The sequence below is a fragment of the Protopterus annectens genome, chromosome 3.part0, assembly GCF_019279795.1.
Source record: "Protopterus annectens isolate FY-2018-M chromosome 3.part0, PAN1.0, whole genome shotgun sequence".
Taxonomy (NCBI): domain Eukaryota; kingdom Metazoa; phylum Chordata; order Ceratodontiformes; family Protopteridae; genus Protopterus; species Protopterus annectens.
This window is the reverse complement of record NC_056731.1, coordinates 3,156,957-3,172,156: the sequence shown is the minus strand read 5'-3', so window position 1 is coordinate 3,172,156 and position 15,200 is coordinate 3,156,957. Positions and strand designations below refer to the sequence as shown.

The 15,200-nt window shown below is 41.2% G+C and overlaps 1 protein-coding gene across 1 annotated transcript in view; it reads right to left on the bottom strand.

Annotated features, from left to right (window-relative positions):
• Nucleotides 1–15,200, bottom strand: part of LOC122797327 (highly reducing polyketide synthase cm3B-like) — a 315,241-nt gene that overhangs the window by 23,354 nt on the left and 276,687 nt on the right. Inside the window, exon 5 of the mRNA XM_044066143.1 lies at nucleotides 290–471. Within this exon, the coding sequence (XP_043922078.1) occupies nucleotides 290–471 (182 nt within the window). The remainder of the gene's footprint in view (nucleotides 1–289; nucleotides 472–15,200) is intronic.

Genomic DNA, 15,200 nt, shown 5'->3' with positions numbered 1-15,200 from the left:
GAATGAAATACCACCAGTTTAGATTTAAAAATATTAAGTGCCTGAACTGCTCTACTTCTAAATGTGTATGCAACCGATACTTAAAGATTATTGTGGTATTTTTGACACCTGCAAATACAGCAAAATTCAAGGTCTTTTATCATGTCTCATGCTCTTCTCTAAATTTCTAAGTACACACGACACACAGTTTAGTTGCCCTACATCCTATGTATACTAATAGACATTTCCCATTAAATGCAATAACTTTAGAAAAAATGTAATCAAATAGTGACGTAATTAAAATATGTACCTTTTTTAAGGGTTTAAGTAGAAGAATACCGCATCCCTCTCCTCTTCCATATCCATCAGCCTTCTTAGAAAATGGTTTGCTCAGTCCATCAGGTGAAATCATTTTTGCTTTACTCAGAGCTACATAGATACAGGGTTCAATGATACAGCTGACACCTCCACATAGAGCCATTTCACAGTCTCCTAAAAATTGGGCATTTTATGATCAGCAGTGCTTTTCAATTTATACTTTTATATCCAAAAATAAACATTTTAACTAAATAAAATCTAATTAGCTCTATCAACTTTTAGAATGGTTGTAACAAAAAATGACAGTAAAAGATGAGTGCTGTCAGAGATGCCTTTGGAGGTATTTTGATGAAGAATGCATTGCCTCAACCTCAGTATTATTAGATATATACTCCAATACTGTTAAATGCAAATAAAAGAAGGGCATGCATAACGTGACAAAAAAAAAATCAGTTAACCCATTCATTATTCAGCATGAATAGCCTAATGAAGCTGTTAAACACTAAACACTCACCATCTTTATTTATTTGCTTGGTTTGTTTGTTTGTTGTATGCTGTGATTACTGGGTTGTCCATAACCTGAGGCCTATTTTTAGTAGAGGACCAGGGAGAAAAGTTCTATTTACAGTCAGAATGTAATGATATAGTAGAATTAGGGACTTTGATTTTCCACTTTTCCAGGAAAAATGCCAGTAAGTCCTGAATTTGGATTGTGTGAGCATTTTAAAAACACCCAGTATTTTTCAAGGACTCAGGCATTTTAGATCAGAGAACTAATCTACCTTAAGATGTATTTCTGCTCACATTTATTATTTATAATGTTTCCAACTTGTATTACTGAGTGTGCTGTACCTAGATTTTGTTTTAATTTACAAAATATATTGATGCAGAAGAAAATTATAATGAAATCACCATAATGGCCAAAAAACTACATTTAATGATCATGGGTATGATTCTCAGATTTCAAGTCACAAAAACAGTTTTTTTTTTTTCAAAACGGAAAAACAGTGTGTGAAAATACATCATTTAAGGTACATTCATGCAGAAATACAACAAATTTTCAGACTGAAACAGTGAATACACAGAAAATGATCAACCGTGAAAGAAAATATCTTGAACAGCAAAATGAAAGGATATTATGTTTCAGTACCCAAGGGGTAGAATATATCAATGTTCTCTAAGTTGCAAATGGATCATTGGAAGATGAAGTAAGAAAAAATATATAGAGATAAGTGCATCCGATAAGTAAACAATCATATATACTACATACATTGCTTGCAAATCATAGATGCCATTTAACTTTCTCTGACTAGAGATTTGAGAGATGGGCCTACAGAACAACTTCTTACAATTTTATAACAAGCACAGCTAATTTTCTTAAAAGTCAAGTTAACTCTGCACAGTGCAGGCAGGTCAGGAGGAAGTATTTCAGGCATAACAGAAGGTACTACCAATAGGAACCAGAAATGATGCAACAGATTCAGCAAAGACCATAGTTGGAAGTTGCAGATGGCAGACGTAATAAAGAATGCCAGTACCAAAGAGGAATTTCTTCTGTTTTAAGGGGAAAATTAATAATTATCCAGATAGGGTATATTTCTCTGGACTATGCTGCATTTGCTAGGGTAACCATTCAACACATTGGAGCAGTTATCCACATAGGGAATGAGGATATTTTTGATGTTTGTTTTGAAGTACTTAATGGAGGTCTTGGCATCTGAAGGAAATACACTTTATTCAAAGTCCATTTTGCTAAATAAACAAAATCAATAAGCAGTCTGATTAAACAAAGTGTAAAACTATTAGATACATGTTTTCTGCAGATTGCAAAACCTCTACACCCTCTACATCCCTCTGACTATACACATGGATTTAATTCATATGATCAGTGTTTCAGAACATCGAACATCATATGGTTGGGACTGTATGATCGAAGGTCTGAAATGTTGAACATAGGGCAGTGTAGAAATCCTGTTTATATCGAGATCACTGTACAGTGCAGATTGGGGAATTTGCCCTTTTCTGCGCACTGTAGTATGATCTCAGAGTTGGTATATAAAATTAGCAGAGACTGTTGGGGTCACAGCCGCCCTCCCCCATGTGAGGGGTGCAGGGAGCTTGCTTTCCTGCAAAAGCACAATGTTTGGGGTTTCTTTCCTTTTCTGAATTTGAGAACTTCCATCATATGGTCTTGATCACATGAAACTGTGCCACACACTAACTCGGACATCACACAATACCTGCAAAATGGTGAAACTCCATTACCCCTGTTGATGTGCATACCTTTCAATTAACATGCACCAGACAAAAATTGTCATTCAACCACATACCTGGGATCCACTTACTGGCAGTGTCAAACATCTTGAGCATTTCAATAACAAAAGGACAATGAATGCTGGATAGATAATTTTGTACTGGTAAAGATGCTGAGTGTTTCTCCCATTTGAAGAAAGAAGATGGAGAAGAGAAGAAATAGAAATACGGATCATAACAGAAGTTATTATGAGGATGGAAATGTATGCCATGAAAAATAAAAAATGCATATATCATTTTAAAAGAGAGGGCATGGAAATATTATTTCTGATAAATATTTTATTTAGAAAACTAGAAAGTACTTTTGCAGCATACGAGCCATAGCACCATAATCTTAACTTCTCAACAAATATGTGGCTTGAAAAAGGTGATAACTGCAGTATGTAGAAACATATGAGAGAAATGATGCAAAAAATACATACTTAGAAATGCTTTGGAGAGCTCAAGTCAACATGAGATTTTTTTTTGATTCCTGAACCAAGTGGTAGAAAGCTTTAAAGGAGAAGGTAAGTTAGGGGATATGTGTATTTGAGAAGGATAATTAGAGGGTTGAAATGAAAAAGTACCCAGAATAGTAATGGCTGTGCATTTGGGTAGGGAAAAAAGAAGAGTTTTTCTAAGGAAACAGGAGATTTATGGAAGGAATTTTGAAAGAATGAAGGTTTGATTAAAAAGCAGAGTTTTTGAAAGGTAGAAAAGAGACAGTGGTTTATTTATTAAGGAAACATGTTAAGAGATTCAATGATGTTATGGAATGTGTATAAGATGACAAATGGAAAATTGTAAATATGCAGTAACGGATTAGATGGCTAATTTGTTTGTTTATTTATTTGTTTACTTATTTATCACATTTGTTTTCCAGAAAAGTGCGACTGGACATGAAACTCTTTTTCAGAGGAAGCATTTGGAGAAAAGCTACACACAAAATGACACTGCCCTTGTCAGTGGAGGCCTGAGAAGAAAAGCTCCACACAAAATTACAGTGATGATTATTTATGTTTATAATAACAAGTACAGTAGATAATACAATGCAGTGACAACATGGTAAACACAGTAGGAATTCAAATATGTGTACAACAGTAGTATATAAATGTGAGTCCAAAACTAATGCAGAATAATATAATCCAAAGAAGCAGATACAATCTGATGCTATACACACACTACCTTGTCATAAGCAAGTGGTGGATTAGTTGTGCATCTTAGAATAATTTAGGTGGCTCCTGGAACAGAATAACATCAGAACAGTAGGCTAGCTGTGACCAGGGATTATCAACTATGCTGGAAGGGAACAACAGGTAATTAGGAGTGGTTAGTAAGATCAGGTGGATTTTAAGATGTTAATGCAATAGAGTTTTAGGTGACATATCGAGGTAGCCGAGAAAAGACATATTGAGTATATAAGTAGGTTAGTTAGATGGTTAGATGTGATGATTAAGCTGTGGTGAGGGGCAGATATGTGGGCTTAGGTTTAGATGGATTGGTCTTAGCCAGGGGTGATTCAGGATTAAAGCCATAAGTGAGCAAGGTGTTGCTTCAGCTCTGATTTGAATGAATTTAAGTTCATGTTTTGCTTTAAGCAGGGAGCTACAGAGTCCCACTTCTCTGAGATACAGTTAGAATACATGGAGTCTCATGCTGTACTGCTAGATTTAGTTAAATTAAGTAATACTTTATCACCAGAATGCAAGGGTCTGCTGAGGGAATATGGGTATATTAGACTGTTAAGAGACGGATATTGTTCTGGTTTGTGGAATAATTTATAGATTATAAGTAACTGGGAGTATGTGTGTACATAAGAGAGTTCAAGTTAGCTCATTTTTTTCTGAGCCAGGCAGCAGTGTGTTCTACTTGTTAGGTTGCAGGCAAAACTGACCATTTTATTATAGTACTGTTGCAGTTTCAGTGATACTGAGGAAAACAGATTTTTCAAAATAGGAGAAGCACAGAGTAGGATTGGTAGGGGATAGAGGCAAAGCTACTTTTAGCACTGTCAGTGAGAAAGGGGTTTGCTCTCTATAGGCTGCCCATTTTTTGGTGTGTCCTTCTTATCACTTGTGTGATGTGGTGGTCATACTTAAATTGGTCATCTATTGGGACTCTGCGTAGTTTAGAATGAGAGACTAATTCTATTTTCATATTATTTGATGAGGTAATGATGAAGAGACATTTTGTTTAGTATATTCTTCTGGTGTGAACAGCATTATTCTAGTTTTCTTGGGGTTAAGGAGAAAGTGAGAGATAATACGCCAGCCTTCTATGGAGGAGAAAGTTTAATGGGTATTTTGTTGTAGTTTGGTCAAGCATTTAGATGGACAGATAAGTGTGAAGCCATCTGCATATTACATGATTGATTGACATGCAAGGAAGCAGTGCATAGGTCATTGATAAGCAAGTTGAATAAGAGTGGGCCTAATATGGACACTGGGAGGACTGTTACAGGTGTGGGTAGGTATGGTGAGTAGTTGTTTTGCCATTTTATGGCTTGCTGCCTGTCTGAGAGGCAATTCTCATACCAGTGTAGAAAATATTCCCCTAGATTTAATAAACTCTGTGTAGGAATAGTGTAAGGCCTACATGGAGTGTACCGTGGCCGTGTCTGCAGCCCCCTTCCTGCATATTAATGAAGATGCGCTACTGAGGGAGAGCCATGCAACACGGTTACTGAATCAGTGTAGGGGGTGTGTTACAGTACTTGGAGATGAGTAACACACCCCCTGCATTGTCAAAGTGCTGGACGGCACTGAAATATAAATGTAAAATGTATTTACCTCCCCAATTTTCTTTTTTGCAGGGGGTGTGCTACAGTGTCTGTAACACACCCCCTGCACTGTCATTGTGTCGGATAACACTGAAATATGAGTGAAAATGTCATCCCCCCCCTTTTTTTTATAATTTTCCCCCGTGTTTGCATGGGCAATGAACATGTGGCAGACATCTACAAATAGAAACTGAATGCTTTTAATTTTAATGGAAAAAGTCAAATTTAAGCATAGCTGAGTGGGTTTGCACAGTGAGGTGTGTTGGTCAGCAGTGCTTAAATGTAACTGGAAGCTATATAGAAATGTATAGCCGAAATCTTCACATCCATGTTAAAGTCACGGCCTTGTGTACAGTAGGTGCATGGTTTGACTACACAGACAGGCAATTCAGCTTTAACAACTGATAGTATTAATTTATACATTTTTTTATCAACATAGTCATTGATATTTGTTAACTGGGTTAGTCCAGCTGGTCCAGAAGCACATTCTCAGTGGAGATATGAAGAGAAAAGCTCCAGTTACACACATGTCCGATACATTGCAGTCACACCCCAAAATTATGTAATTAAAATACATAGGATTCAGTCGTGTAAAGTAAAATACATACACATAATAAAGTATCATTAATGAACAATTAATGTCAATATATTTTTTATTTAAAAATCTGGTTTGCCCTTAGTTAAGCTCTGGTAAGCATTGCTAAGCCAAGCCAAGCAATGCTTAAACAAGACCTGTTTTAACAGTACTTAGCAACCTGCAGCTCCGCTTAGCAGGTTTGCACACTGCTAAGCATTCCCTGTTTAAGTACTGCTCAGCTGAGCTTAGCAGGTTTGTGCGGTGCTAAGCAGAGCTCAGCAGTTTTAAAAATGGCCAGTGGCAGCAAAGGGCAGGAAAACAGCCTTATTTAAGCACAGTAGGCGGGAATACAGCCAGAATCTGTTGGAGTTCAATCTTGACAGAGACTATGGCAGGTGTTGGAGAGGGTATGTGCTTTCTGGTGCAGCACTGAGGCATTTTGGAGTCCAGGGTCATGGTTGGGCTCGTTGTGAAAGACCATGGCAACCAGCTGCTGCAGGGCCAGTACCAGGGGTCCAAATGCAAATCAGAAGCCTGGGACCAGTTGGCACATGAGCTCACCACCACAACTGGCATCCCCCACACTGGTGAGCAGGTGCATCATCATTATGATGACCTAAAGTGTAGGAAGGGGGATCTCTTGGCCCAATGGATCCAAGATGCTTAGAATGATAATGCCCCAGAAGTTTGTAAGTATAGGAACCATTGATTTACCAACTTCTAGTATGAATATCTGATAAACAGGTAAGCATAATGGTGTGTTTTCCCCCCACAGCTGCAGAGGAGAGGGTTTGCAACCTGGAGGCCCATGCAGGGCGCCTGGCTAGGATGCATCAAGAGTATAGTGAGTACAGATATATCTTGCAATATATAGTAATCTAATTAACAAAGAGTACAGTAGTAACTCCCACTAGTATATTCTGTTGTGAGTGTACTGCAATGAATGTGTTCATAGACCTGGACTGATATAAGTGAGTTTTTCCAGGTACAGTTCAATATAGATGAAAGCATGAAACACGCTAATGTTAAGGAAAGAAAGTTAATACTGCATTAATAATATCTGGGAATAAAGTGTATACTGTATTAATAATACATGTTTTGGTGATAAAGTACACTGGCATTCAAAATGTGAAGGGAATAAATCAATTGCATTCCTAAACTACAAGAAATACAGTACAACTGCAGTCAGAATTGTGAAGGAAATGAAGTTAGTACTGCATAGATTGTGGAATAACAGCTGTCTTTCAACGCCTGCATTATTTAAAGTGTAGAACAATAAAGATCATCAGATGTATACCAATCACTGTGTCATGTGACCCTCAATAAATTGTCTTCTGCCAATTGTTATGTATATTCTGGGCTGTTGTTCAGGAAATTGAATATTACAGGTGCTGTGAAGTAAACACATGTATAACACCATGAAGTGACCGAAGGTTGGCCAATAAAGAATTGTTATGCTAAAGTGTAGATGTGGAGCGTTACTACAAGATATAATGCAATATGACATTTGTTCTACACTAAGATCTGAACCTAGAGTAGTACTGTCTAAGGTATTATAGTGTAGTTCTCCCAGGATTGGCTTGTGTTAACCTTTGCATTTCAACTATATGCATTCCTGAATGTAGGTACGTTGATGCAGGCAAGTATGAAACTGTAATAGCTGTAGACTGCAAATATACCATCTGCAAATGTATATGGGTCAGGTAGGCAATCCAGCACCCCGATATAGTCTGTACAGATCACACATATTCCCATCCGCTAGGAGTTAATTGTGTACACCTGCATTCCAAGTATTAATATGCAGTACACCTACTATCTCTGTCATGCATGAATCTCATGCATGTATGTTCAACTGTCACTGCAGTCTTGTGTGGCACTCTACCTATATTACCAGTTTAGACTTTGTCATCAGCTGAGCTTTAGGCACGTATCAGTCAATCAGCACATAGCAGTGGCCCAGTAGCTCGGTTTGATAAGTGCTGTATCGTTGTTCATTTTGCCACACACAGACCAGGGTTTGAATCCAGGGACAGGTACTAAGATATACTTATAGTAACAGACAAGTAGTAGTGACTGTTTAAAGAAACAGTTATGTATTGTTAACAGATATTTTCCCCACAGGACTTACAGGTAAATAAAAGTCTGTAGTAGCTGTATGAAGGGTATACTAATGTCTGTATCCAGATGAACTAGTGTGTAAAGAGCATTGCTCAGCAAGGTGATAAGACTGAATTAAATAAAACGTAATGAAGTACACTACTATTCCAAGTTAATAAGACAAATTAAATGGTCTGCTGTTGGTATGGCTGTATGCCTGCTGCGTCTGTTTATGTCTGCTGATAGTCTAACCCCATGCCTGCCAATGACGGCAGGATAAGTGTAAACTCTCTGTGCTGTGCACAATGCATGTCTCTCAAGTGTCACGCTGTCATGGATAGTGATCACTGTTGCCAAAAATCTTGGACACAGATATAAACCCAATTGAAGTATGCCAGTAGCACACTTACACAATATCAGTGCAAAGTACACCTTGGTAGTCATATATGTTCCCCTGACATATAATAGTCCTCTGTAGTTATGTACCCGTAGGTGGTACAGCTTGGCCCATACCATCCCATACAGATAGCTTGAGAAGTATGTACATGCTACAGAAGCTATAGGGCACTTGTAGACATAAAGTAAGGGTAGACCTGTAGAGTATTGAGCAGTACTGCTGTGAAAAATATAGCCTATACAGTTCGTAATGGAATGTTTTTCTCTCCCTCCACCCTTTATCTGCATCACAAATTATTATTCTTATACTTCAGGTATGGTTTCATTTTCACATATGTTGTTCTCAAAACCTAATGTTGGGCATTGTGTTGTATTATTGGTTATATATACTAAGATACCTTGTTGAAATACCAATGTTGTTGGCCTTTTGTCGTAAATGTTACTGGCATGATGTTACAATACTATTATTCCATTTATGCCTGTGTTCTGTATGCTATGCAATCTTATTGTTCTGGGTTAATTGGAACACCCATGCATGCTGTTATAACTAACATTTCATGTTCTGTTCATGACTAACCTATACACTTTGACAAACCTTAACACCATAGCATGACTGGGTAGGCTGGTTCCAGCGGATCAACCTACCTCACCTCATCTGGCCGTGGCACTGGGTCCTAGCATGTCTAGGACCCAACCTGGAGCTGCCCCCTCCTCTGGTCCTGCACCACCCACATGCCTCAGGGGATGGGGCCTGCCTCCCCCAGGTGTGGGCACTGACAAGGACTGGTCACCCGGCAACAGTTCCAGGGATGGTGCACAGGGTTATCCAGAGTGATTTGGATGTTCGACTGCACCAGATTGAGGGTAGACTGGTGCACCTGAAGGGGCTGGCCATCCCCAGCAACCCAACCCCCAGCACAGCCACTTTCAGGAGCGTGAAGGAGCAGTGGTGACGGCCCATGAGTGGGGAGCTCAGTCCCACTATTGCCATCTGGGGGCACTTGGTCCTCCGATTCCCAAACACCCTCTCTGTCCAAGGTGTTTACCCCCTTCATGTGTCACACACCACCCCTGTCCTCTGTCTTGTCTGTCAAACACAACCTCTCCTACCCAACTTATTTTCCCAAACATACCTACAACCCTTACCCAAAATCCCACTTCTTCTTTTTTCGGCTGCTCACTTTAGGGGTTGCCACAGCAGATCAACTGTTTCCATTTCTTCCTGTCCTCTGCATCTTGCTCTGTCACACCAACCACCTGCATGTTCTCTCTCACCACATCCATAAACCTTATCTTAGGCCTCCCTCTTTTCCTGTTACCTGGCAGCTTCATCCTTAGCATGTTTTCTCAATATACTCTGCATCCCTCCTCAGCACATGTCCAAACCAATGTAATCTTGCCTCTCTGGCTTTGTCTCCAAACCTTCCAACCTGGGCTGACCCTCTAATATACTTATTCCTTATCCTGTCCATCCTCATCATACCCAGTGCAAATCTTAACATCTTTAACTCTGCCACGTCAAGCTTTGACTCCTGCCTTTTTGTCAATGCCACTGTCTCCAACCCATATAACATAGCTGGTCTCACTACGCTCTTATAGACCTTCCCTTTCACTCTTACTGGTACTCGACTGTCACAAATCACTCCTGACACTCTTCTCCACCCACTCCATCCTGCCTGTACTCTCTTCTTTACCTCTCTTCCACACTCACCATTACTCTGAACTGTTGATCCCAAGCAGTTAAACTCATCCACCTTCACCACCTCTACTCCCTGCATCCTCACCATTCCTCTATCCTCCCTCTCATTCACACATATATTCTGTCTTAGTCCTGCTGACCTTCATTCCTCTTCTCTCCAGAGCATATCTCCACCTCTCCAGGGTCTCCTCCACCTGTTCCCTACTCTCACTACAGATCACAATGTCATCTGCAAACATCATAGTCCACCCACGGGGACTCCTGTCTGATCTCGTTTGTCAGCCTGTCCATTACCATTGCAAATAAGAAAGGGCTCAGAGCTGCTCCTTGATGTAATCCCACCTCCACCTTAAACACTTCCGTCACTCCCACCGCAGACCTCACCATTCTTATACTACCCTCGTATATATCCTGTACCACTCTTACATACTTCTCTGACACTCCCGACTTCCTCATACAATACCACAACTCCTCACTAGGCACCCTGTCATATGCTTTCTCTAAATCCACAAAGACACAATGCAACTCCTTCTGACCTTCTCTGTACTTATCCATCAACACTCACAGAGCAAACAGTGCATTTGTAGTGCTCTTTCCTGGCATGAAACCATACTGCTGATCACTAATCATCACCTCCCTTCTTAACCTAGCTTCCACTACTCTTTCCCATAGCTTCATGCTGTGACTGATCAGTTTAATCCATCTGTAGTTACTACAGCTCTGCACACCACCCTTATTCTTAAAAATTGGTACCAAAACACTTTTTTCTCCATTCCTCAGGCATCCTCTCACTTTCCAAGATTTCATTAAACAATCTAGTTAAAAATTCCACTGCCATTTCACCTAAACACCTCCATGCTTCCACAGGTATGTCATCTGGACCAACAACCTTTCCATTCTTCATCCTCTTCATAGCTATCTTTACTTCCTCCTTACCCAAAATCCCACTCTCACCTTAAAAAAAGGGCATCTGTACCACAAAAAAAAAATCACCCCATACATAGCACTCCATTTTGGCCCCACGTACACTGCCCACATTCAATCAATCAATCAATCAATCAATCAATCAATGCAGCAATTAACCAACATACTTATGTCACCCACACCCCTCTCTCTGGGATGTGAGGCTCGAAATTCCAAATTGTCCACAACCTGCGCACCTGTTGCTGTACAAAAAAATCAAGAGCTATGGTCCTTTCCTACACCTGTCCTGCACATCCCTACCTGACTTTCACATTGTTTTCCCCCTGCTTGCCCCCATTTCACCACTTTCCTATCACCCCTTTTTTCTTTTCTTTTTTTGGAATTGGTGCAGATTTAAGCTGAGCTAAGTGGTGCGGCACGTCATGCTGCACCATGCAAACCTGCTTAAACTCACTTAAAACTGCTTTAATCACTTTATCTGTTTTTGATACTGTTTTAAACATCAATAAAATAATCACCCCATACCAAGTCTCAAACCTAGAACCCTGTGAACTACAACATGGGGCATTAGCCCACAAGGCTACTCAACTGTGATGAATAAAGGGTGTTTCTATAAATATATCATGAATTCTGCTAATGCACATCATCAAAAACATTCACCTTTGCTAAGTCTTGAACCCAGGACCTTGTCAAGTACAGCAAAAAGAGCTAGCCCACTTGGTCACTCAGCTGTGCAGATTAAACGGTGTTTCTTGAAACATATCCCTATGGCCAGTGACACAGTACTTATACATATAATGGGATAAGTGACAGCATACAAGGGACTGTGATGCAGACACCGAACCAGTACACAGCCAGATACGTGTTCATGGATGTATGTGAGGTCTATAATATGATGTAGAGCTGACAACTGCACAGACTGTTGCAGAATGTCCACAGTTGTGCCACTTGCTTATGGCATGGTTGTCATAAAACCTATTCTGTGTGCTGACGTACTGGCAAGTTAGTGCAGATTGAGGTTACAAAATCATGACAGACAGATCAATGTCACACATCATACTTATCCAAATACACATGTTCATGCGAATCCTGTGCAACATACTGTATGCATGCACATGTCTTGCAAATACACCTGCCATAATAATGACACAGTAGCTCCATCTGTTACATTCCTAGCATGTGTGACAATTGGACATCCGCAGTCCTGGCCTACAGTCCAGTCTGTTGCACATTGACTACATGCTTATCAATACAGCATATAAAGAACTGTCCAGCAGAACTGGTTGCTGCTACAGCAATGTCCAGCAGAACTGACTGTTGCTACAGCAGTCACTGCCACCCACATTAGAACATCAAAGGTCTGTAGGGTGGGACCAGGGTTGCCAGATTTCCGACTGGCCAGGTAGGGACATAAAAACGCTAAGTGAAGACCCAAAAAAAAAGGTCTTTAAACACGGACCTTACTTGTGTTTAATGCGGAACATTAGGCAGTTCTGCATTAAACACAAGTAGCTCCGTGTTTAGCGATTTTTGATTGGCCCGTATGCCGGTATACGAGCCAATCATAAAACTGCAAAACACAGCTACTTGAGTTTAATGCGGAACTGTCTGATGTTCCATATTAAACACAAGTAGCTCTGTGTTTAGCGATTTTTGATTGGAACGTATGCCGGTATACAGTCCAATCAAAAAATAACGGAGGCTGTTTCACCAGATTTAAATCGGCAGTGTGGGACTCAGGATCGGGCTGCTGATCCCGGGACAATCCCACTCAAATAGGGACATCTGGCAACCCTGGGTGGGACACGTCACAAATATGAATAGGTGTCCTAAATATGGCCTACCACTCTCCTGATGGTACTATTATGTAACATATGTCCCAGATGCACATGCCTTACCTGGACTGTCATAGGTACCCTCACCCTGGCTAGGCTGTGACAACAGAGCTGACACTGCTCCCTCACTGACATACACAGCTTGCTGTCCCCAAATGTGTTCACAATCCCCAGTATGACTCCTGGCCAGAATGCAGCAGCTGCAGCCTGCTACACGTGCAGCAGTATATTCAGCTACCTGCTACAGACCTACCACACCTCCCAAACACCTAGAACAGGGCATCCACACAATACCCAAACATAAAGGGTGGGAATGGTCAAGTGTCAGGGACATGTGTCACAGTCTTACCCTACAAACATACACAGCTGATAGACCAGCGGCAACTGCAGCAGCATGCACATACAGATACAAATGATGTATGACACTCACATCTGCCTGTCTCCCTACTGAACCCAACACACATTGTTAAACAGCAAATTGTCACAGGTTTTGAAAGTCTGTGAATAATGGCCAAACATGGCATGAAAAACTGTGGACATACCACAGCAATCCAAACAGTAGACAGTATTTCCACCTACACTCTGTGATGCTGTAGTCCCCACACCTCAATAATGTCCTCCTCACAAGCCAGGAAAAGGGCCAAGGCCTACATGAAGACCTTAATTATAGCACTGTGTTGCCATGCCATTAACTGAAGAAAATGCAACCCAGCTGTTCTGGATGCTATTTGCATGTGTGAGTCACAGATTGGTGCACAGGAAATCACCTGTTCATGAGCATTACCTACAAAAGGCAAGTTGCTGCCTGTGGTAAACAGGTCTGTGATGTACCTCATGAAGACAGACTGTGCTTTTCTAGGAAAACTACCACTGGAGTTCTGCTCACAAAGGAGTACAGCACTATACCAGGTATGTCATAGAATTCCTCATGTAATGGGATGCAGGTGGGGGCATGCAGTCATGGGAAACAGGAAGCACAGCAGTAAGTCTGACCAACATACCTTGGAATGACATGTTGCTGTTAGTCAGCTGTCCAGCACATACAGTCTTCCCTTTCGGCTCTGTCTGCAGTGATATAGATTTCAGCTCTGGCCCCTGAGTGCCCCCAGCAATGGTCAGCTCATGTTCAAATACTACTGGATTGTCTATTAGACAGTAGTGACAGTAATTGCTGGTGGATGCAGCTGGCATATGACATCATGTACCATCAGTGTGCCCCTCCCAGTCTTTGAATGTCATACAGGCATAGTTCAAACATTGTCCAGGTGTCCCTGACTGTTCCTAACAAACTCTGGCTAGGTCGCTGTGTACTCCACACCTGTATCTCATTGCCTGACAGCTATGGCAAGCATACCTGGTAACTGCCTGCAGCAGGATAGCAGGTTATAGCCAATAGTAGTGGGTGGACACAGGCTCTGCATCAACAGCAGTGTGTACATATTGAGGATACAGTGGAAGGGAATGATTACAGTACCAGATAGTAATGTAACATTACTGTGTTCTGAGGGGTCTGGTGTGTCACGGACACATTCTCACAGTCCAACCATATCCACATTTGTCTGGCAGAGGGTCCACATATATCAGGCACATGTACACATTCCTCATACATCTGTGTACTGCAGATGTCAGACACCCATGAGGGGGAACCCTACACTACATATGCACTGCTCTCAGTAATTGTGTAGCACAGATGTTGCTGGAATGTCCGCATACACTTGTAGTACCACTCACCTATTTGTCGGATGATATCTGTATGACATGGGACTGGAATGTTGCCAGTAGGTGACACACCACAGTAGATGGCAGTGATGGTTGTGGGCACATGACAACACAGTCTGTCACAGCCCACAGGCCATAACTGATATACCTAGGATCATACAAGATTACTAGGCTATAGTCCCTGAGCCCTCATAAGCCTAGATCAGATGTTAGCCCATGTGTATGCAAGTCAGCACCTGATACCCCAGTCCAACAGGGACACAGGGGGTATCCCAAGGGTGTATGTGCTATTACCCATCAAGTTATCTAGGTCTCACTTGCAAAGGTGTACATAGCCACCCTGCCTGATGTGGACAGTGTGTCCATTCCACAGCAGGGTGAGTGTGTGGGACACACATCTGAGCCACCAACAAGCCCAGTTGACATCACACAACAGGTTGAGGGCATGTGTGTGGGTTATAGAGTGGAGCTTGAGTCACACATATGCAGCAGTCACAACAATGCGGAGTCGTTGACTGCCTTGTATGTCAGAAAGAGGCCACCTCTGAGAGTATGTATGAAACTGGGTGCAGGGATGGGCTTATG